The sequence below is a fragment of the Rhinolophus sinicus genome, chromosome 4 (genome assembly GCF_057876585.1).
Source record: "Rhinolophus sinicus isolate RSI-liver-muscle chromosome 4, RSI-T2T, whole genome shotgun sequence".
Lineage (NCBI taxonomy): Eukaryota > Metazoa > Chordata > Mammalia > Chiroptera > Rhinolophidae > Rhinolophus > Rhinolophus sinicus.
In genome coordinates, this window is record NC_142504.1 from 49,299,793 (window position 1) to 49,321,587 (window position 21,795).

General features: G+C 47.1%; 1 protein-coding gene across 1 annotated transcript in view; it reads left to right on the forward strand.

Annotated features, from left to right (window-relative positions):
- CDHR3 (cadherin related family member 3) overlaps positions 1–21,795 on the forward strand; it is a 62,443-nt gene that overhangs the window by 22,324 nt on the left and 18,324 nt on the right. Inside the window, exons 5-8 of the mRNA XM_019745394.3 lie at positions 7,533–7,627; positions 8,401–8,505; positions 14,032–14,180; positions 16,192–16,381. Of these exons, the coding sequence (XP_019600953.3) occupies positions 7,533–7,627; positions 8,401–8,505; positions 14,032–14,180; positions 16,192–16,381 (539 nt within the window). The remainder of the gene's footprint in view (positions 1–7,532; positions 7,628–8,400; positions 8,506–14,031; positions 14,181–16,191; positions 16,382–21,795) is intronic.

Consider the following 21,795-nt stretch of genomic DNA (forward strand, 5'->3'; position numbering starts at 1 on the left):
TGCAGTGCCTTTAGGAGGTGTTTGGGGAGGGCACATGTCATGCAGGAGACCCCGCTCACCGCACCATTTGTCGTGCGGAGCGGCCCGCGGGGTCTCTGCTCCCGCTCCCCACATAAGAACGCAGGACATGGTGAGGCCAAAAAGGAACACCCACGGAGCCATAGATGGGGGAGTCATACCACTATATTCTCGCTGGCGGCATCCGCCTCTCTGCAATTCGCTCTTGCTAGCTCAGCCACCATCTTCTTGCTAGCCCCCATTTTTTCTGCTAGCATAGCCACAGCAGTTGTATTAGTGGCCAATGGCTCACTGGTTACAGCTGACGGCCAACTAGCCGCAGCTGATGGCCATCCCATCAGAGTTGATGGCCATTTACTACCTGAGCCAGCACCTGTCTATGTGAGGCCGAGAGCTGGAAACTGCTTTTTGGGGTTCTGTCCCCACAGCACACTTCCAGTTGCAGCAGAAAGTATTAATGAAGTATTTAACACGTGGGGGTGGCCGGTTAGCTCGGTTGGTTAGAGCGCGGTGCTCTTAACAACAAGGTTGCCAGTTCGAACCCGGCATGGGCCACTGTGAGCTGCATCCTCCACAACTAGATTAAAACAACTACTTGACTTGGAGCTGATGGGTCCTGGAAAAACACACTTAAAAAAAAGTATTTAACATGTGTGCTAGAAGTAACAGCTGCAGAGAAAGTCAACAGCCAGCCTGCAGGAGCAGGGAACATAACCTAGAATGAACCTTTCTCAGACTGGAAAAAGGTAATAAGTTTAGGAAGTAACATATGATGGCCTTTGTACTTCCACGTTTTATCCTGGGCCCTTCAGGGTATTAAATGACATGTTTTGCCCTGTACAAGGAGAAAGGAGATGGGTTCATTTGCTATTGACCAAACCTGTTCTTCTCAACCTTGGTTATAAATTGAAAGCACCAGAGGACCTTAAAAAAACACAGATATCTGGGTCCCACCCCCTAAAAGTCTGAAGTGGTCATCTTACCTGGTGGGTTCCTGGAGTCGCCTTGCTGGTGGCAGCAACTAGAGCAGGAAGTATGAATGGAAACTAGTTCTAGGACACTGCCAGAAACCCCAATTCCTTTAACACGACAAATCCTACAACCATTATCCGGCTTAATGGAGTGAAATTGTGTCACAGATAATGTAAAATTGGGGCTAATGCAGAAACCACTGGTATTTGCTTCCTTATTTTTAGAGAAAGTTAAAGAGCATGTGGTACATAGTTGGGACCAGAACTTCCCAATAGACCTGGAGTGCGAGCCAAAAAGCAGTGCTATGTATGTAATTTTAAATGTTCTAGTAGCCACATTAAAAAAAGTAAAATGAAACAGGTGAAATTAATTTGAATATAGTTTATTTAACTCAATATATCCAAACTATTATCATTTCAACATCTATAATCAACATAAAAACGATCCATGCAATATTTTAGATCCTTTTTTTCATAGTAAGTCTCTGACTCATTGTGTATTTCGCACATGCAGCTCGTCTCATCTTTCAGACCAGCCACACTGCGAATGCTCAGTAGTCACAGGTGCTCATGGCTAGTGGCTTCTGTGTTGGCTGTCACAGCTTTAGACCAGCATCAGCTCCCCCTCCCTGTACACCCTCTGTACTGTGATGGGGTGAAGGTGAAGCACAGAGGCAGGCGTCAGTGGGGCTCAGGATACAAATGCGTGCAGGAGGGTCTGTATGTGAACAATTATAGTTACCGTCATTTCTTCCCTGGGCCCTCTTTCCTTGCCTTTCTCCACTTCCTGAAGGAGGCTTCGTGAGACCCAGTCCCCTCCCACCCACTCCCACTCTTCCTCCTCCCCCTCTGCTTGGAAATGGCCACCAGGACTGCCACACAGCCTCCTCCTCAGAGACTCTACACGTTAATCAGTTTTGCAGCTGGAGGCAAAGTGATCTAGTGCAGCCGTTCCTCCATTAAGGGGCTTTCTCTTGGCCTTTCCATTACGGAAGGACTTTTGCATAAAGTGAAATGTGCTTTGTCTTCACCAGGGCAGACAAAGGATTAAATTAAAAGAGCAATGACCTTGCTTGTAGCTGGGCTATCAGGAGGGCAACAGGGAAAGTAATTTTCTCTCTGCCTCCATCTTGGTCATGGCTCAGAGAAATGGCAGCAAGTTGTGCCTTTTAATCTTCCTGGGAATAAAGTAATCGCCATGGGATGGGGTTTTTCAGTCCTTTGAGCACCCCATATTTCTGGGCCTTGCCTGGGCCACGTAACTCTAGTGAGGACCGAGGTCTCTGACCCAATTCCTGCTCATCCCCTTCTACTGTGCTCTGGAAAATTCTGTCGTTGGTGTCCCGCCCCTTTTCTTTCCTGAGTGACAGTGCCCTTTCTCCTCCCCAGGCACCTCCACCCCCCACCCCCACCCCCACACACAAATGTACACCCATTCAGGGCCCCCCCATCCCACCCCACCCCACCCCATCTGCCTTCTAACTCAGGAACTAACTACCACTGGGAGCCTTTGTAAAGTGCATTCTGCTCTAGGTTCTTGTTGAAATGCTCAAGAAAGGAGAAAGCAGTGGTATTGGACAACTCCCATTCCAAATACATCACCACTGACCGTTCATTGGGAGAGACACTTTCTCAAATAGACAGGGATCATTGTCCTTAAGACTAGTGAAGGCTGAATTAAAGAACGGGACCCAGACTGGTTATAAAGAAAGAATGATGGAATAGAAGAGGACAAGATCTGCAGCTTTATCAGTAAAGGATGACATATCTATGGCGTTTTGCGTTTATAAATGTGGCTCTTTTAAAAAACATCAACTACCTACCACCCACTTAGCTCACCCTGTAACAATACAACACAAGCCTGAGCCAAGTTAAGGGCTTGCAGTAGGTTTTTTTGTTTTTGTTTTTCCCCCTAGGCAGCCTTCCTTCTCAGTCCCGTCTCCCATCTCCCATCTCTGAAATGGGATTGGGGTGGGATAGGGGGAAAGAGAGGAATGGAGGCTTTTATCAAATACTCAGGTTACACTGAAAAATATAATGGGAATGTGGCATCACATGTATAACTTATGACTGCCCAGTTGGAAGATGGTGCCTGTGCTGTTGACCTCTGGTGGGTCTGGGGCACATTCTCAGTGGCTCTTAGTCATCGGCACTCCCTGGACCTGGGAGGAAAATAAGGGTTCTTTCTTCACTCTGGAAACTTGGCTGCTCCGTTCTTAGAAGACAGGAGGCTGAATTCTGTTGCTCAATTCCACTGCAGGCCTGAAAGCAACTGACGGCTGCAAACCGGCACAGGTGGAATCATTGTGTGCCTGTGACTCCTACTGCAGTGGGGGAGCTGGCCCGGAGGTGGCGCCCTCCCCAGGGAGCCTGACATTTCAGGAAATTGGGCCAGCTCCCTCTCACCCTCCTTCCTCCCTACACCAATGGCACCATAAAGGGTGAATGGGGCAGGAAGCATGGCTCACCGTCTTCCACACTGAGGCTTTTGTGTCTGTGAGCAAACCGCAGCTGCCAAGGGGCTGCAAACAGAGAAAGCTGGGGTGGTGGTAAAGGAATATTCCCAGCAGGGAAACTGGAGAGCTTGTCTGACAAGCATTTGTTAACCGAATTGATCTGATTACTCAGGACTTTTCTTAGCCAGTGCTGGAGCAGAGAGGGGCTGCAGTCGCTTTTCATTCTATTTAATTTCTGTTTTCCAAGAGTGAATATCAAGGGAGCAGCTTTGATTAAACAAGCCTTTAAAAAGGGGGAGAGAATGCCAGGTTTTACAGAAAGCTTTCTGAGTTGCTGGCAAATGGCCACATGACACAATATTTTTAGTCTATGGATATTATCTCCTTTCTAAGTACAAAACTGCTTTTCCCATTAACACAAGCTCGCAGATTCAGGGATAAAGGAAATTAGCCTGGCTCTAAAAGAAAAACAATCAGGATTCCAGGAAATCAGCCTCTTAACAAAAGCTAAGAAGAAATTCCCCATGTTCCTAGTTCTGCAGTTTTACCCTTTCTATCTGGTGCTGCTTCTTTTTTCTTTCTTGTAGGTAAATTGGAGATTTCAAGACTAACATTACCAAATTCAAACAGATTTTTTTTTTTTTTTTGAAGTTTGGCAAGACTTTGTTGTTGCCTTTTTAAAGATTTTATGATTCTTTAAGGTGGGAATGCTGGTCTCAAATGGGAAATAGGCAAGAAGGAAACCCCACCATTTAACATTTAACAAATATTTATTGAGCATCTATTATGTGTTAGGCAATAGGGATATAGCAGTGAATAAAATGAAGGCCTTTCCCTCATGGATTTACATTCTAACTGGACAATAGTAGCCAACATGCATTGAGGGCTTACCTGTACCAGGTATTCTAGAACTTTACATGATCACCCCATGGGACGTACCGTATTATTATGACTCTTTGTTGCACAAGCTCACACCTGGAAAGTGGGAGAATCAGGATTCAGACTCAGCAGTCTGGCTCCAGAGCCACCGCACTGAACCGCCTGCCCCAGTTGATGACTCTTACGTCCCAGATGGGCCTTATAGCCCTCCCGCTCTCATCACAACCTATGTTTATGCCTCTCAGAGCTCTTCTATCACGTCTTCTTTGTATGTCCCCTCAGTTGACCACAAGCTTTTGGAGAGCGAGGCATGTCTGTCATCTCTGCATTTCAAGATCTTTCAATGTTGGGGACCACCCAGAACAGGGGAATTATCTCCTAGAGCATCTCAAAACACACGTGGAAGGGTATCCCCTCTCAGGAGCACGTGGTAAATGCTGCCCAGGGTCTATAAACTCTGCCATTCCATTGCATCCAACTTGAGCCTCTGATCTACGGCTACGTGGGGATTCTCTACAGGGAAAGCTCTGCTCAATGACGTGGGCTGCTCTGTGTGAAGTTCCCACAGGAGCTGCTCCTCTTGGCCCTCTGGGTGGGTCTGGGGGGACGTTCTGATTGGTCTTTAGAGTCATTGGCACTCCCTGGACTTGGAAGGAAAACAAGGGTCCTTTTTTTTTTTTTAAAGATCTTATTGGGGAAGAGGAACAGACTTTATTGGGGAACAGTGTGTGCTTCCGGGACTTTTCCAAGTCAAGTTGTTGTGCTTTCAGTCTTAGTTATGGAGGGCGCAGCTCAGCTCCAGTTGCCGTTGTTAGTTGCAGGGGGTGCAGCCCACCATCCCTTGCAGGAGTTGAACTGGCAACCTTGTGGTTGAGAGCTGACACTCACTGAGCCACTAACTGAGCCACCCTGGAGCTGAGCGGCAGCTCATTGACTTCATTCTAGTTGCGGAGGGTGCAGCTCGCTGGCCCATGTGGGAATTGAACGGACAGCCCCGTTGCCCAGAGCTCGCGCTCTAACCAACTGAGCCAGCCGTCCGCCCCCAACAAAGGTCCTTTTTTCCCTAGTTCACTGCTGCTCAGGCAGTGAGCTCCACAGTTGATGGAGGCTTGGGATTTAAACATTGCACTCTGAGTGCTGTCAAGGTGCTTATACCATTTGGGGGTGCTGGGAGAAAGGCGCTCTTTGGCATTGCCCAAATATTTCCTCCCAAAAAAGGGTAGGAACGCCAAAATGACCAGCAAGAAAGACTTAGTAAAACAACCGCCTACAGTAGAATGCTGTGCCATCATTAACCAAACAGCCTGTAAAATAAGATTTAAAAATATGGGGAAATGCTCAAGCTATAAATGCAAAGAACAAGATATTATAATTTTGATTAGAACATCATCCCAATTTTTTGGAGGGTGTATGTTTGCCTAGAAAAGAACAGGTTATCCCCCAAAATGATGAGATTTTATAGGTGACTAAATATTGAGTTTCTTTTTTATACTTTTCTGTCTTTCCTGTATTTTGTGTAATACGTATGTTCATTACAACTAGGAAAATGTTATAATAAACAGAAGGTAAACACTTTTAAAAATGATTTAAAGACCTTACCTTGGCCCCAGCGGAGACCTTTCATCTATTTTCAGTGCATCCTCTCTTCTCCGATGCAGAGCTCAGCTGCTATCACAACGTAGCAAATCACTGGGTTGGAAGCCTTGGCTTGTGTTTCCTCCGATTCTAGACTTGAGGGGCTGTGGCTCTGGTTGCAAAACCTCCATTGATAATCTGATCCAGAGATCTAAGGCCTTGAGGAGAGATTGTCCCTCAGCCTAGTAGGACGCAATGACACCTTCTCACCTGAGAGTCCTTTGGAACAAATGTATATACACATGTAAGCCTCGAGTGTGTACTCATTTCACAATGTGCATTTGGATCCAATCCTCACAATAACATGGCTGAGCAGTTGGAGATATCATCCCCAACAGGGGAAGGGACTTGTCCCGGATCCTGTGGTGAGAACCGGAACTTGAACTTAGCTCTTCTGATCCAGGTCCTTCCCCTGCATCGTTGACTCCAACATGGGAGCAAGGACGCAGACCTGATGAGTACAGGGTGGTCCTCCTATGGGCTGGCCCTTCCTGGGCCGGGCCAAAGGGCCTGTGTTCCTGTCACAGCAAACGGTGCTGGGCAGGGGCCCCTCAAGAGAGCTGGGCTGGGCACTACGAGCCAAGGAGGATGAGGACTTTCAAGTCCCCAAGACGTGAAAAGACTGACCAGCGGGCACAAGGCCGAGTTCAAATTTCAAAACAGCCCTCTGTATCTCCAAACCAGATGCCTACTCGGACTCTGCTAAGTCCATTCTCTCTCACTCTTGTCCCTCCCTTTGCCCTTCCATCATTTCAATGAGTGATGCTTGTGCCCCTCTATATCCTCAGTTTTGTTAAGGGTGGGGACCAGGTCTCATTTCCTTTGGTATCATCCTATTACCTAATGCATGGTAGCTGTGTTTAAAAAGTGTTAGTTGAAGCCAAGACAGAATCAAAGCCAGACATCGTCCTGGGAAACAGTGAGAATGCGGTGGCTGGGATATGGCGATGAGACGGACTCAGCAGCAGAATGCCTTGGTAGGGACCCTGTAATCGATGCAGCTTCTCGGGGTGTGGCTGATCAGGTCAGAGGCTCAGACCAACAGATCTGGAAGTTCTTGGCTTAAGAATCAGTAAGTGTGGGGACACAGCCCCAGAGAGCAGTTTCCAGGCTCTCGGCCTCATGTGGAAAGGTGCTGGTTCGGGTAGTAGATGGCCGTCAGCTGTGGCTAGTTGGCCATCAGCTGTAACCATTGAGCCATTGGCCACTAATATAACTGCCACGGCTACGTTGGGGAGTTGAGGAGAGTCGGTCGGTTGGCAGCAAAGCGGACAGCAGGTCGCACGTCGTGTGAACCCAGCCTCCAGTGAGACCATAGTGGTATGACTCCCCTACCTATGGATCCGTGGGTGTTCCTTTTTGGCCTAGCCATATCCTGCGTTCTTATGTGGGGAGCGGGAGCAGAGACCCCGCAGGCTGCCCTGCACGACAGTAAGTCTAAGAACTGCCCATGTGGGCCTCATCCTAAAGCATCAAGAATGTTCCATGGGCTAAGAATATAAAATGGGAAGTGAACAAACTTGTCTCCTGGGGAAAGATGCTTAGTTATGTTCTTCTTTTCCTTGTTTTTTAGTACTTCCTGATTTCTCCCACAAAGAGCTTCATAATGTCTGCTAATGGGACCCTCTCCTCCACAACAGAATTTGACTTTGAAGCAGGAAACAACAGGTAGCCTTTGTCAATGACCTTGCTTGAAGTTCCATTTATCTGAGGGTCAAGGAGTAGACATAGTGCAGCCTGAGGGCAACTAGATAGGTCCCGAGCAGTTTGCTGCCTTCCTGCCAAGTTCAGAGGGCAGTGAACCCCAAAGGGGAAGAGGGAATAAAGCAGTTATCTGAAAGCCCTCTGTCCCCATCCAAAATCTAGCTCCAGATAATAAGAGTGAACGTGTAGGAGAGGGCTCCCAAAGCACCTGGAGGCCTGCCTCAGATGCCCTGCTAGCTCAGTAGAGGCAGCTGTCGGAGCTGTTTGCTAACATGAAAGAAGCAGGATAGAGGTGAGCAGTCCTCTGAGAAAAGACGTGGGCAGAGTCCTTGGTTTGAGGATGAAAACACACAGATCTTGGGGTCAACCCAGGTTTGGCTCTTGGCTCTGCACCAGGTGTGAGAACCTGGGCTAGTTACTTAATCCGTGGCAGCCTCGGTTTCCTCACATGGCCGCAATATACACTTTGGCAGGATGCTGCGAGGAGGACGGTGATAGAGTGTGCAACAGGGTGGGCACGAGCAGTGAATGAGAACTACAGGGTGAGAAATGCGGGAGTGGGTTTCTAGAGATGGGGAAAGAAGGGTAGACATAGCAGTTCTGACTCTGCGGGAGCATCTGCAGGGGATGACCAGAAAGCGACAGACTTCTCCCTCCTCCCACCTCACTTTTCCCCACCCCATTTTGAGGTAGTGTCAGCAAAGCTTAATTCCCTCACTTGGGATGTTTCCTGACAGCTACCATCTCACCGTGGAAGTGAGAGACAGCCAAGGGCTCAGAGCGTCCACATACCTAGAGGTAAACATTGTGAACATCAACGATGAGACCCCGCGCTTTACCAGGTAGGCTTGGCGACGATCAGGGCTCCATGGGCTGCAGGCACGTCTCTCTCAGGTGGCCGAGCCTCCTCAGACACACTTAATACAAGACAGAAGGGTGCCCTGCTCTGGCCTGGAGGAGAGGTTAGAGGCCTGAGATCTTCAGCGTCCTTTACCTGAGCCTCTGGACTTCCATCTTCTATTTTTGCTCCCCTGCCTCTGCACCCCCACATTCACATGCACCACAGGATTGTGGGGACAGTGGGGAGGGGTGGGGCCAGACGTGATGGCCCTGGAGGGAGGCTTGCCAATGGGCTTATGGAGAAGGTAAATACAGTAGTCTTCTCTTAGCCACAGTTTTGCTTTCCGTGGTTTCTGTTACTTGGGTCAACTGCTGTCCAAAAATATTAAATGGAAGATTCCAGAAATAAAGAATTCATAAGTTTTCGATTGCACATGATTCTGAGTAGCATGATGGTCTGCTCCATCCCATCTGTGTGTGAAGCACCCCTGTGTCCAGCGTCTCCGCGCTGTGTGTGATCCCCTCCCCCTTAGTCCCTGAGTAGTCACCTGGGTTATCAGGTCAAGTGTCATGGTATCGCAGTGCTTGTGTTCAAATAACCCTTATTTTACTTAATAATGGCCCCAAAGCACAAGAGTAGTGATGATGGCAGCTTGGATATGCCAAAGAGAAGCAGTAAAGTGCTTTCTCTAAGTGAAAAGGTGAAAGTTCTTGACTTAATAGGAAAGGAAAAAATGGTATGCTAAGGTTGCTAAGATCTATGGTATAAACAAGCCTTCTATCCGTGAAATTGCCTAATTTATAATTACACTTTATCACAGGTATTTGTGTATAGGAAAAACAGTGTATGTAGTAGGGTTGATACTATTTCTGGGGGTCTTGGAATGTACTCCCCATGGATAAGGGGGGACTACTGTATAAGGCAGGTACCTTTATAATAGACTGCTCAACACTAATAATGGCAGAATCCTGGAGCCACATCATCAGTCAAGACTCGGTATAGCCCACTCTTAGAGTGTCACCCTCTCTGTTTCAGTGGTGCCTCAGGGGCCTGCCCTGCTGGGTGCTCTAAGTTCCTTCCTGCCATGGTGCATCCAGTAAAGAGATCTAGCTGTGTCTGGCAGCTCCTGCATCCAGCAGAGGTGAGGAAAGTAAATGAATTTGGTGGAGGCAGCCTGTGGAAATGTGCCTGGGACCCGGCCAGGCACAAAAGGGAGAGCCGAGCCTGTCAGAGATAGGAATTCAGGGGGGAAGATGGGATTTTGAGCTGGCTAGCATATGACCCTGCAAATAGCCTGGCTCACTGAACAAGACTCTGCCTGCCTCAGTGGCTGTGGTGGGAGGAGTCAGCCACAAGGAAACTGGCACAGTTACTTGCCTGGGGTCTTATCTACATTAATGACTCTGAATAAATTCAGCCTAGGAAACTCCACAACAAAAAGCCACCGGGACCCAGAACCATGCAGAATGCTTGCAAAAGTATCCTGAGATTGGGAGGCATGAAGGCCCCCCATTCCCCGGCTAACCTGAGCTATTTGGCAAAACACACCACAGTTGTGAAGCTTCTGTTTTTCACCGTGGTCTGCAGCCCAGCTGTTGGGTGTTGCTGTAGAGCAAACAGCAGCAGATCCACCCCGTGTAATGTTTCCCACCAATGCCTGTGGCACGTTAAGTTCAGAAGGATGATGCAGTGCGTTGCTGCTGACAAGCTCCTCCAGGAGCACAGTCCCAGCCATTCATAAATCGTTGTGACATCTCAGCCTGGATTCAAACAAAAGCCTTGGCCCACTCAGCACTGTGGCCTCATCTGCGGCCCCCAGAGGAAGGTGATGCCTGTGGGGCTGGAGCCGACTGACGTGCTCTGCAGTGCCCTCTCCCACCCCCAGTCTGTGAGGAGGGAAAGCAGGCTAGTGGGGTTGCAAAGGGGAAGATGACTTCTCCCAGGTGGCAGAACTTGTAGACCATCTGGTTTGGACTATATCTTCCAAAATAAAGCAATTGACCTCAGCAGAAAGAGAACGTGGCCTTGGCTGGTTGTTGGGGCCCCAGAGATCAGTCTGGAACTCTGGTTCTCATTTTCAGTTTGAGAGATGAAACGGTTAGGCTCCATTCTAGATAGAGAGCGTGACCTATGTGACCATCCAACCATTTTTTAAAATAACAGTGTGTTCCAAACAGTGTTGTGTGGATGTTGGCAGGGATGGGCCTGAGGGAGCCTGTGTTCTAGAAGGAGGCTTGGGGGCAGCGTGGTTGCCCTGACGTTGCCCAGGCTGCTCAGTCAGAGTCAGCCTAGTCCCTCAGCCACCCACGGTGATTCCAAAGACTTTGCTCAGTCTCTAACTAGGTGTTGACATTGGGGGCTTTCAGGTTCCCTTGAACCGTGATACTTCTTTTTCCCAAATCAGTGCTAGGACTAACCATCAATTGTTTAATTCGGGATTAACAAAATTAAATCCTCCAACTGATCCAAGTACAGTGGTACCTCGGCTTTCGAACGTCTCTGTTGACGAACATTTCAGTTTACGAACACCATAAACCTGGCAGTAATTGCCTCGGTTTTCAAACACGCTTCTGCTGAGTACAAGATCCTGAGGCCTAGCTGTCGGCTGTTTTCAAACGTTTCAGAACTCGAACAGTCTTCCAGAATGGATTACGTTCGAAAGCCGAGGTACCACTGTATACTGAGTTAGAATATAAAGGAGAAATGTAAAATCTGGAAACAACTCTTCTATCTTTACTATTCGTTAAGGTCCACAATTACTACAACCAAAACAAGTACTATTAATATTTTTGTTGTTGAAAATGCCTCACCACTTTATACCTGGGTGGTGACAAACATCTGAATGCTTTATGGTCTCATTATGTGCACTCTAGGATTCTGCTTTTATTCAAGTTGAGTGCTTGATGACAAAAGTACCGGACTTATATTTACTCTCTGGATGGCAAACACAAGGCTTGCTATTTTTTGCAGAGCACATTTTTTAGAATTGAGGAGGTAGGTCTTTCGCTCCTTCTGCCCATTTCTTTTGTATTTACTCACAGTCCCTTTCAACCTGGTGCCTGGCAGTGTATACACACCTTATGCACTTACTGAATACTCATTCATAGTGACAAAGTCACCGAGGTCCCCCAGGTTTCACCTCCTTTCCCATGAATGTGGCCACTGGTCCTTGTCTACCCATCTCCCAAGCTCTGGAGATGCCGTGTTATGGGGAAGGTGCAGGAATGTACCTGGTATGAGAGCATTACCCTGTTGGGTGGTTGCAGGGCCCCTGGCTTCACTGTGCTTTGAATAGATCTTAACTGTGGTCTGAGGGTAACACCTTTACATTAAATTATATTTTATTCATTCTTGGGCGTTGGAACCCCAAAACAAAGATTTTTATCTTCTGCCGGGCTCAATGTCAGGTCAGCCAAGGGGAGAATGCTTTACCTGAGGAGCTGTGCCTTCACCGATAGCCTGTCCAGTCCCCGTTACAGGAACCTGATTTCCTGGACCTTCCAGCATGGACTAGATGAACTGGCAGCACAAGATGTCTTAAACAGCAACACTGACATTTTGAGCTGGATGCTTCCTTGAGATTGGAGGGCTATGCTGTGCATGGCGGGATGTTTAGCAGCGTCCCTGGTCTCTACCCCCTAGATGCCAATAGTAGCCCCCTCCCCTAGTTGTAACAACCAACCTAATCTCCCCCAGCTGAGAACCACTGCCTTAGGGAATGGTAAGGAGGGAGGGGATTCTCCTCCCAAGGTGTCCTGGGTCTGTCCTATGAGAGGTTGGAGCTTGTGGTTGTCACGATTCCTTCTAATTGTCCTGCTCAAACTTTAAAGTGCTATCAGTCCCCCACTTGTGAAAATGCAAATCCTGATTCCTTTGGCTGGAGTGGGCCTGAGGTCTGCACCCCCAGGGAGCCTGTTAGAAATGCACGGACCAAATTTGGAGTAGCAGGGACAAGGCTGTGACAGTGGCACAAGTGTCTTAGAGATTCCCCTTGTTGGCGGTTAACACAGCCCACTCCAAGTAACCAAATAAAAAATATAACAAGTTAGAAACAGGTTCTCTCAGACCACGGATATAAGGACTTTGTCCAGCCTTAGGAGTTGGGGCACCCCCTCTGTCCTCTGGCTCCGGTTTCAGTTCCTGCCACCCCTGCCTCCTTGGCCCCACCCACTTGTCAATTCCTGGACCCATCAGTGGGCACAGCACGATTCCCTGAGAAGGGTGTGTGTGAGGCCAGTAAATGGATTAATAGGCTGCTTCAGTGGGACACTGGGTGGGGACAGGCCCAGGACACCCAAGTGGCCTCCAGCAATGGGATGGACCTATAGCAGTCACTTCACAGGTAGGGGGCAGGCCCAGGGTCCAGGCAGGAGCCCTGGCTGGCGAGGGCCTGGGTCCAGCCTCTGTCTGCTCCTGATGCTAGCTGCAGGTTCCCTCTCCTTTCTCCTGCCTCTGGCCCCTCCTACCCTGCAGGGATGATGACAAGGAACTGCAGGAATGCTCTGAGCTCAGGAATGAATGCCATCACCGGGATCTGAGGGGTGGGCTTCCTTCTTGAAGACCCCACACGGGAAAATCCACACGTAGGGAACTGGCAAATTAGAGGTGACTATTTCCCCCACTAAAATGATTTTCCCTCAGCAACAGGGCTTCCTGCGGAGTTATTTTAAAACAATAAGCTTCCTTTAATGCATTCAAAATTACTCAATTTACCCAAGTTGTGTAGTTAAAACTTCAAACCTGTCTGTCTTATTACTGGAATTTTCCAAATAATAATAAAAACTTCAAACTTATTTGCCTTATTACCGGAATTTTCCAAATTCCAGGAGGTCGAGAAGGATGGTAAATTGGTGATTTGGTGTTGGCGTTATCTTGTAGAAGTCATCCTTGGAGGGCAGTGTGCTGACCTTGGCTTCTGCGTGGCGGGGGTGGGGGTGGGGTGGCTGACCTCATGATTAATGTTACTTGGGAAGGTGCACAAGTTCTGTGCATAAATTCTGCCTCCTCAGGCAAAAAATTAAAAAGACAAGAAGAAATAAAAACTGAGCAGAGGCTCTAGAATAGAGAAGGTTTACAATCTATTTGGCTTTTGGTGGTTGCCGTGGGATGGGAGTCAGGAACCTATAGTTCTGGACATTACGTCAAATGGATTTAAAAAACAATTCAGGGAACTTTTGTAAAAGAAATGGGAGAAAGAGAGAAGGTGACTGGATAGACCAACTCTCCTTATTTTAAAAGATGTCACTGCTGATCTGCAAAGGCCTTGGGCAGGGAGGAGTCTGGCACTATGGCTGATGGAAATCATTGCAGTGAGTGTGGCACTTTCTTTGCATCCACAGGAATATGATCTTTGGAAATACAAATGCCAGTCTCCCCTCCTTTCTGCTGCTAAGTTCTCCTGCTGAGCACGCTGATGCAACTTCAACAGCTCAGAGCTAAATTTAGCATTAACCAAAATACCCATCTTACAGACTCCACCCTCCCATGCCCCTGAAAACCAGCTGTGTCTGCTGTATTTCTGTTCCAGCTCAAAGCGCGTGTATGTGATTCCAGAGGAGCTGGGTCTGGGAACCATCGTGGCCAATATCACAGCCGAGGACCCCGACGATAAAGGTTCTACCAGCTTCCTCCTCTACAGCATTACTACTGGTAACAGCTATTTCAGGATAAATGAGTGTAAGTCTCTTTCAATCTCTCTCTTTCTCTCTCTTTCTTTCTTTCTCTCTGTCTCTCTCTGTCTCTCTCTGTCTCTCTCTCTCTCTCTCTCTCTCTCTCTCTCTCTCTCTCTCTCTCACACACACACACACACACACACCATTTATGTGCATCCTTTATTTCAGCCAAATGGATTATTTTTCAAATATTTTATGTGTCTTCTGATATCAGCATGCCTTTCTGTCTAGAACACTGTAAGTTACCAAGGTAATAGACATAGTAAAAGCAGCTGGCATAGGGTTTAGGGAAACTAAACAGGGACCCATGTCGACAGATGTATCATGGCTTCATCGCTGAGGCAGCTTCTTATGTGAGGATGGGTGAGTTCACCACTGGGTGGGTACCTTGAAGTCCTCTGAAGAGAGGGTCTAGACCAGTGTTGTCCAATAGAAATAGGATGGAAGCCACATAAGTCATTTAAAAGTCTCCAGTAGCCACATTTTTAAAAAGTAAAACTAAACAAGTGAAATTAATAAGGCATTTTATTTAACCCAACAGATCCAAAATATTTTAACAAGTAGTCAATATTTAAAGGTTATTAATGAGATATTTTACATTATTATTTTTTGTAGCAAGTCTTCGAAGTTTGTTATGTATTTTCTATTTACTGTGAATATCAATTTGGACTGGCCACATTGCAAGTGCTAACGAGCCACATGTGGCTTGTGGTTACCAGGCTGGGCCCCATCAACTTAGATCAATCTGCGGGAGTGCTGGGAGTTATTTTCCCATTTAAGTGTCTCAGTGCAGAAAAAGTGCAATAACCATCTCTTTTAGGATCTTGGTACATAGCAGGCTCTATGCTGAGTGATCCACGTGCATTCCATCTTACATACTCAGCACAGCAACCCAATGAACTGTCATAATCAGCATTTGGCATCTGAGGAAACCGAGGCTTAGAGAGACTCAGACAGGTTAAGTGACTTGTCCAAGGTCTCACAGCTTGTAGGTTGTAAGGCAGAGGTGCAAACTGAAGCTGCCTGACTCCCGAGCCGACCCTCTTCACCTCTCCTAGATGGTACCACCTCCTAAGTTCCTGTCACATCACCAAAAAGGACTGCACTTTACATAATGCATTCGCAGAGGCCAGCACTGGAAACTCCCAGAACGATAGTGTGGTATTTGACCCATAGGCTGTAGGGCAAAATGTACCCACTCCCAGGAGAGGCAGGTAAAGGCCATAATCATGCTTTACCTTGGAAACGTCCCAGTGCGCTGCAATCGAGGGTCTCACTCGACGGACAGTGTAGCGATGGACAACCACGGTTTAGAATTCTGTCCACTCTACTATTGAAAAATGGAACTTTCAACAAATGCAGTGGTTTGGCAGGAGCATATTTAAGAATCTTGTTGCAAGTAACAGAAACTGAGGGAGTCAAACCAAGCAAGAGGGGGAGAAATGGTAGGGTCACATAGCAACAGGATACTGGTTATGTCATGGGAATGAGTGTGGAGTCAGGGCCTAGGAAGGGTAGGAACAGCGCTGCTCCAGCAACCTTGGCAGTTAGTGCTCTGGCCTCTTACCTGTAGCTCCAGTGTTAACCTCACTGGTTACCCAACGAGTGCCTCTCAGTTACAAATTCTCCAAGAAGGAAACCCAGTGTGTCAGGCTGGAGTCAGCTGCCTACCAGTCCAGTCAACTAGGCTGCTGCCAGGGGCCCGACCCTGAAGTTTGGGGTGAAAAGTTCTGTTAGGTTTGTGCAAAAGTAATTGTGGTTTTTGCAATTTTTTTTAACCTTTCAAACCGCAATTACTTTTGCACCAAACCTTATAGAAGAGTCAGGCCAGACACCCCAATCAATATCTAATATAGAAACTTACAGGAATTATTAAAAATGTGTTTATATGAGGATATTCTTTGTGTAAGCCAGTTTTTATATCAGAATTTTCTTTTCAACTTACTACAAGTCTCCATTTGCCTTTACTCTTCATTTCTCTCCAAAGAGTCATGTTCTAATCTTTGCCTTCATAGTGACTGGTACCATCCACGTGGCCCACAGGCTAGACCGAGAAGCAGGTGAATTAAGACACAATCCCACCATTTCTCTGGAAGTTCTGGTGAAGGATAGACCCTCTGGGGGTCAGGAGAATCGCATGCAGATAACCTTTATGGTGGAAGACATTAATGACAACTCTGCTACTTGTATCAAGTTCACCTTCAGGTATTCGCATCCTGGGACATGTGCTGGGCATTTCACCTCCTCCATGGTCCTTAGCCCTTTGGCCTCTCTGGTTCTTCACTGGTGAAACTGGAGAATTATGGGTATTGGGACATGGCTCATGAAAATAAGTAGATTTGAACTGTCCATTTTCACTGATAAGTTTTTCCTTACATCATCCTTTTTTCCTTCTTTCATTTTCTTTCCTCTTTGTTGCCTCCCTTCTCCACTTTCTTACTCTGTTAAGAATATTTTTATTTTACTCTTTCCTGTATCTTATTCATCTCCGTTAGTGTGAAGTACCACGGGGACTTGTCAGACCCTCTCTGGGCTATGCCTTCCTGTTTGCTGCCACCGGTGGCAAGATGGTACTGCTGGTTGGCAGTTATAATAGGTACCTGAGATTTAGGATTAGTAACTAGGAGATCCCAGAGAAACATGCCACCAGTAATACGAATAAATCAAACCAAATATTTATTTAAAACAAAACAAAGCATCTAATTTGCCTTACACAACTTAATTGCATGTAAACAAAAGGAAACGGAAAGTAGGGGGAAATGCAGATCCAAGGGGGATGCAAGTTACTTTATATATTTTGACCTGTTCTTTGTTTCACAGTCTATTCACCATTATTTTAAAGTAAAGTCCCCTGAGATTCTGGGTTAATATGACTTTTTGAAAATAGTACTTGTCTTTCTAGCAACTATTTTGTCTAAATGCCACAACTTTAGTAATTCTGTGTTACCTTCATTCATCTCTGTGGTGGCTTCAGATCAGCTAGTGTCCAGTTTCTCGAGAGTCTGAAGGTGGCTTCTCTTGGGCGTGGGAAGGCCATCTCTGCAGTGACCTTTGTGGAAAGAGTGCCCTGTGTCTGGAACAAGGCTGAAGACAAGAACAGGTCTCACTTGTAGATGTCCCCAAGGAGAGAGACTCCTGAGTTTATCTTTGAGTGGTTTTGCAAGTTGACTTTTTAAACTTCAGGTGACTTTGGACAGACCCAGTGCATAGTGTGGCTACGCCAAGGACCCTAGACAAAGATCATCCAAGGCAAGCAATGTAAATTTAATTTAGAAACATAAATTCCTTTATTATGCAGATGAATACTCCCTGTTCTCCTAATTGGCATGCCCTGCACAATGCCAAGTTTCAGTGTGGCCTTGAGTCTGATAATCAAAACCCGTAAAGCCTGTTCTGGACACATCTTATTGCCCCCTCAGATCCAGCCTCCCTACCCTGCTCTGTGCCCCAGGATGCTGACCTGTATGGATCTCAGCTGACTCCTTTGCCTGCAGCTTCTGGTTGGCCAGTGGGGAGCCTGGAAGGAGGGGAAGAGTGAAGTCGAGGTACTTTTCCTCCTATCTCCTTCCTTGTCAGCTGGATGAGTCCCTCCACTTCCTGAAGGTCTCAGTTTCTATGAGGCAGCCCTCTGCACGCAGTCCTTTCTGTCCCTGGCTTCCGGTTTTAGGAACTACTCCCTCCCCTGGCTCCTCCAGGCCTAGAGATGTAAGGAAACTCCACTCTTACCAGCGCTGAGATATGGCACCATCCCTTGAGATGTCCGTGTACTCTGTGTACATTTGTAAGAATCCCTTTACTAAACCTCCCCTAAAATTATCCTAATTTGCCACCTGCTTTCTGCTGAAGCCCCATCAAGTCAGTAGTAGCCTTGACCATGTGATAGGTTCCTATCCCAACCCTAACCTCAGAGTCTATTTGATGGGCAGAGATCGTTGCCATGGGTAGTTAGCATTATAACTTCCACCCCATTACATGCACAAATTGAACCCACCTCTGTTAAGAACAGTCTGGGCCCTGGGGCTAGAGTAGAGAAGATATGCAGAGTCACACTTCTACTTTCTTTGGAAATCTAAATCTATGCTAGCATTTTTGGGTGGCTCCAGGGTACCCTAAGGAATTCCTCTCCTAATATCCTGCCCTCCTAGGCCCTCCTGCTCTTCTTCTGTTTTCCTCCCCTGACAGGCGGGGGATAGGGATTGAGCAGTAAGAACTCTGGGTATCATTAACTGAAGAGACTGTGCTGTCTCCAACCTTCCTTGTCCGCTTTCTCCCTCTGGTGCTGTTCTGCTAAGCACATACTGTGGCTTCCTGCAGTCCAGAGTCCCCTGATGTGTGGAATGACAGTTTGCAGACTGCATTCCAGATTAGCAGGTAAAACCACATTTTGAATATTATAGACTGTCCAGGCAAGCCCATGTGGAATCCTGCTCTTGATAATCTTTTCTCCAAATTAGCTCTGAAGGTCAGGGCCAGCCAGTAACTGGACTAATTGTATTTATTACTGAAGGTAGCTCTAAAAATCATTCAGGTCCCTCCCTTCTCTCAGCTTTTCCAGTGAGAGTAACTTGCAGCCATCTTGTGAAAGCCAAGATGGGAGAAGAGACAGAAAAAGGGCTCTTTCCCTTGCAGTCCTAGAAGTGGAGGTCTTTTCTCTAAAACCCAGACTCATTTGCATAGCCCAGGGGATGGGAAACCCTCACCCTGCATCACCCACCATCCTTCCATCCATACCACCTTCTCTACTCCCGCAATGCCAGAGTGGAGGCACATAGGCAGGTCAAAACCACACCAAACAGTACCGGTGCTACCACCGTCTCTAATAACACTGTCCCTGAATATTTACTCCTTCTTCAGTGCTCTTGGCGCTGTCCCTGTAAGGGAGTTTGGGAGAGCATATAGAAGAGGGTGGGAGAGAGGCAGCATCACTGGGTGGGAGAGGCAGAGCCCTGTGTGCCTGGCCCCCTGCCGCCCCGTGGGTGCTCTCAGGCTGGACAGGGATGGAAACAACCCTTAGCCTGAGGCCCCTGCGTTTTCCCAGGCTAGTAATGAATGAGCCCATGGCCCTGATGGAGGCATCAAAGACTTGTGACAGCCCCTGCCATGGTTGTAAATTGTCAAGTGCTTGGCTGAAAGTGCTTTGCAAGCTGTGAGCCAGAGGCGGAGAAGGTCAGCTGATTCAGAATGGGGGGATGGGGGGCAGTCACCTTTGCCTGGGGAGGGGACTGTGGTCAGAAGGCTGGAAGCAGGGCAGCCCGCCTTTGAGGCAGGGATTGATGAATGAGGGGGAGTGGTTTTCCAAGTCAGGGATTTGGGGGAAGAATACCAAGTGTCAGGGAAGAATGAAAAGAACATGCCAGAGAGCCCTGAGGGGCTGAGTATGGAGGCCTCTTCTGGGGTGCATGAAATGTCTGGATTCAGGACCCTGGATTCTTTGGATGATGCAACCTTCAGGCCTCTGCAGAGTTGGAATCAAGGCTCAGGTTCCCAAACTATCCGTGAGCCTTGAGATTCATTGATTCTTGGAACTTTAAGCGGAATTTATGGTGACTAACACAGACAGACAATAGGGAATTGTGCCTGGATGCATCCACTTTCTTGGACGGGTCTTGAAACCACTCTGAACCACTCTTTCTTCACCTATAAAGTGAAGACAAGAATACAAATCTCCTGGAGATGAGGGAATTAGAGATAGTGTTTTCAAAGTACTTGGAATGAACAGCATATTGTTGGTGTTTAATAAAAGATATATATTCTAAGTACTTATGAATAAAACCGTGACATTGTACATGCAAGGCAGGAATGGAAATGTTTGGACTCCAGTCTTGTTGAAACCTTTGTCAATGAGGCATCACGAAGATTTAGTTACACCTCTCAGAAAAACTGCTTTCCAAGACGCAGACCCAGTTATCCTAAGCAGCCCAAGACCATTCTTGCTGCCAGACTTTGCTCCATGTTTGCTGAGCCCAGAACCCATTTTAGCTGCCTTTAAGGGATGACATGGAATGTCGAAGGGAACATAATTTGGTTGCAGAGAGAGGTGATAGTACAGAGGATTAAAGAATTTAATACATGTTAGTCTGGGTGCTATGAGAACAAGAGGCCAAGACAGGAATAACTGTGCAAGGTTTTTGTTAAGGAAAATGCCTGCGGGAGACAATGAAGAGAGAACTAGACATGGCTGGGAGAGTCCTCAGACCACGATGCAAGTCTGACCTGAGCGAAGGAAAGGGGGAGGGAGGGTGGGCAGAACTGTTCTCGCCTGCCATGCAATCTATGGAAGGTTTGGCTAGGGCACTGGGGAGTCCTGGAGCCAAAGTCACCTGTAATAGAACAGGAATAAGCCTGCCTTAGTATCTCTCCCACACCCAGTCATTGGCACATAGCCTCACTGCAAACACAGCAATGGATTTCAGAGTACAGCAGCTGGGTCTATGGTCAGTTATATTCCTGTGGTGGCAGGTCTTCCAGGCACATTCTCATGGCAACCACAATATATTTTTTGTAAGAAATTCTGCCCAAGACAAAAAGTGATTGAGGTAGGTGGTAGGAAAAAAAGAAGAAAAGAAAAACCCAAAAGAAACAAACAAACAAAAAACCAAACCAAAACACCATCCACAAATTCCTCCCTGCCTGTATATATGCCCCTGTGAAATGTGATTTTGCCATTCCTCCCATCAAGAGATGGGTTTTTCTTTCTACTTCCTGAATCTGGACTTGACCACATTAATTGCTTTGGCCATTGGGACATTCATAAATGTGGCACAGCAGAGGCCTGAAGGATATGTGTACACTGGGGCTGGCCCTCTTTTACTACTTTTGGAGACCTGAGATTTCGATGTAAAGAGCCTGGACTAGTTTCCTGAAGGATGAGAGACAACACAAAAGAGAGACAAACCACCTTCCCACCACCACACATGTGAATGAGTCCATCCTAGACCATCCAGACCCAGCTAAGCTGCCAGTGACCACAGTGCCCAGCTAAGCTGGACTAGACCCCAAAGAACTAATGGATAACCCTTAGTATTACAAGAAATAATAAATGCCTGTAGTTTTAAGCCATTCAATTTAGGGCTGGTTTGTTAGGTAGCAAAAACTAACTGACATCATTTATACCCATTTTATAGATGGAAAAACTGAAACCTGAGGGCATGATAAAGTCCCTCAATGAATCGAAGCCTTGAGGTGTTAATCACTCTTTCTCAGTCTCCCATACCAGGCTGGGCTTGACCAGATGGCTCCAGGGTGGGGTCAGCTTTACTCATCTGTGCTATTGGCCTCGACCCTGGAGTCAGTGGAGATTTGGACCTCCGATTTTGACTCTTAATAAACCTCTATTGAATGAATGATGCTAAGGTGTTAGGAGGCCCTTCTATGACATCGAAGCCATTGTAACACAAGTGGAGGAATTCCCACTCTTCAAAGCATCGGAGGTGAGGGGTGTAGGGGTACAGACTATAACCTCCTGCAGGCAGGGGCAGAATTTATATTTCTCATATTCTTTTTATGTTCTTCACTACTGTGCTGGTCTCATAAGCTACCAGTCAGTCATTCGACAAATATTTATTAAGCATGCCCAGAACAAAGCAGACAAAGATCCCTGCCCTTGTGGAGCTTACAAT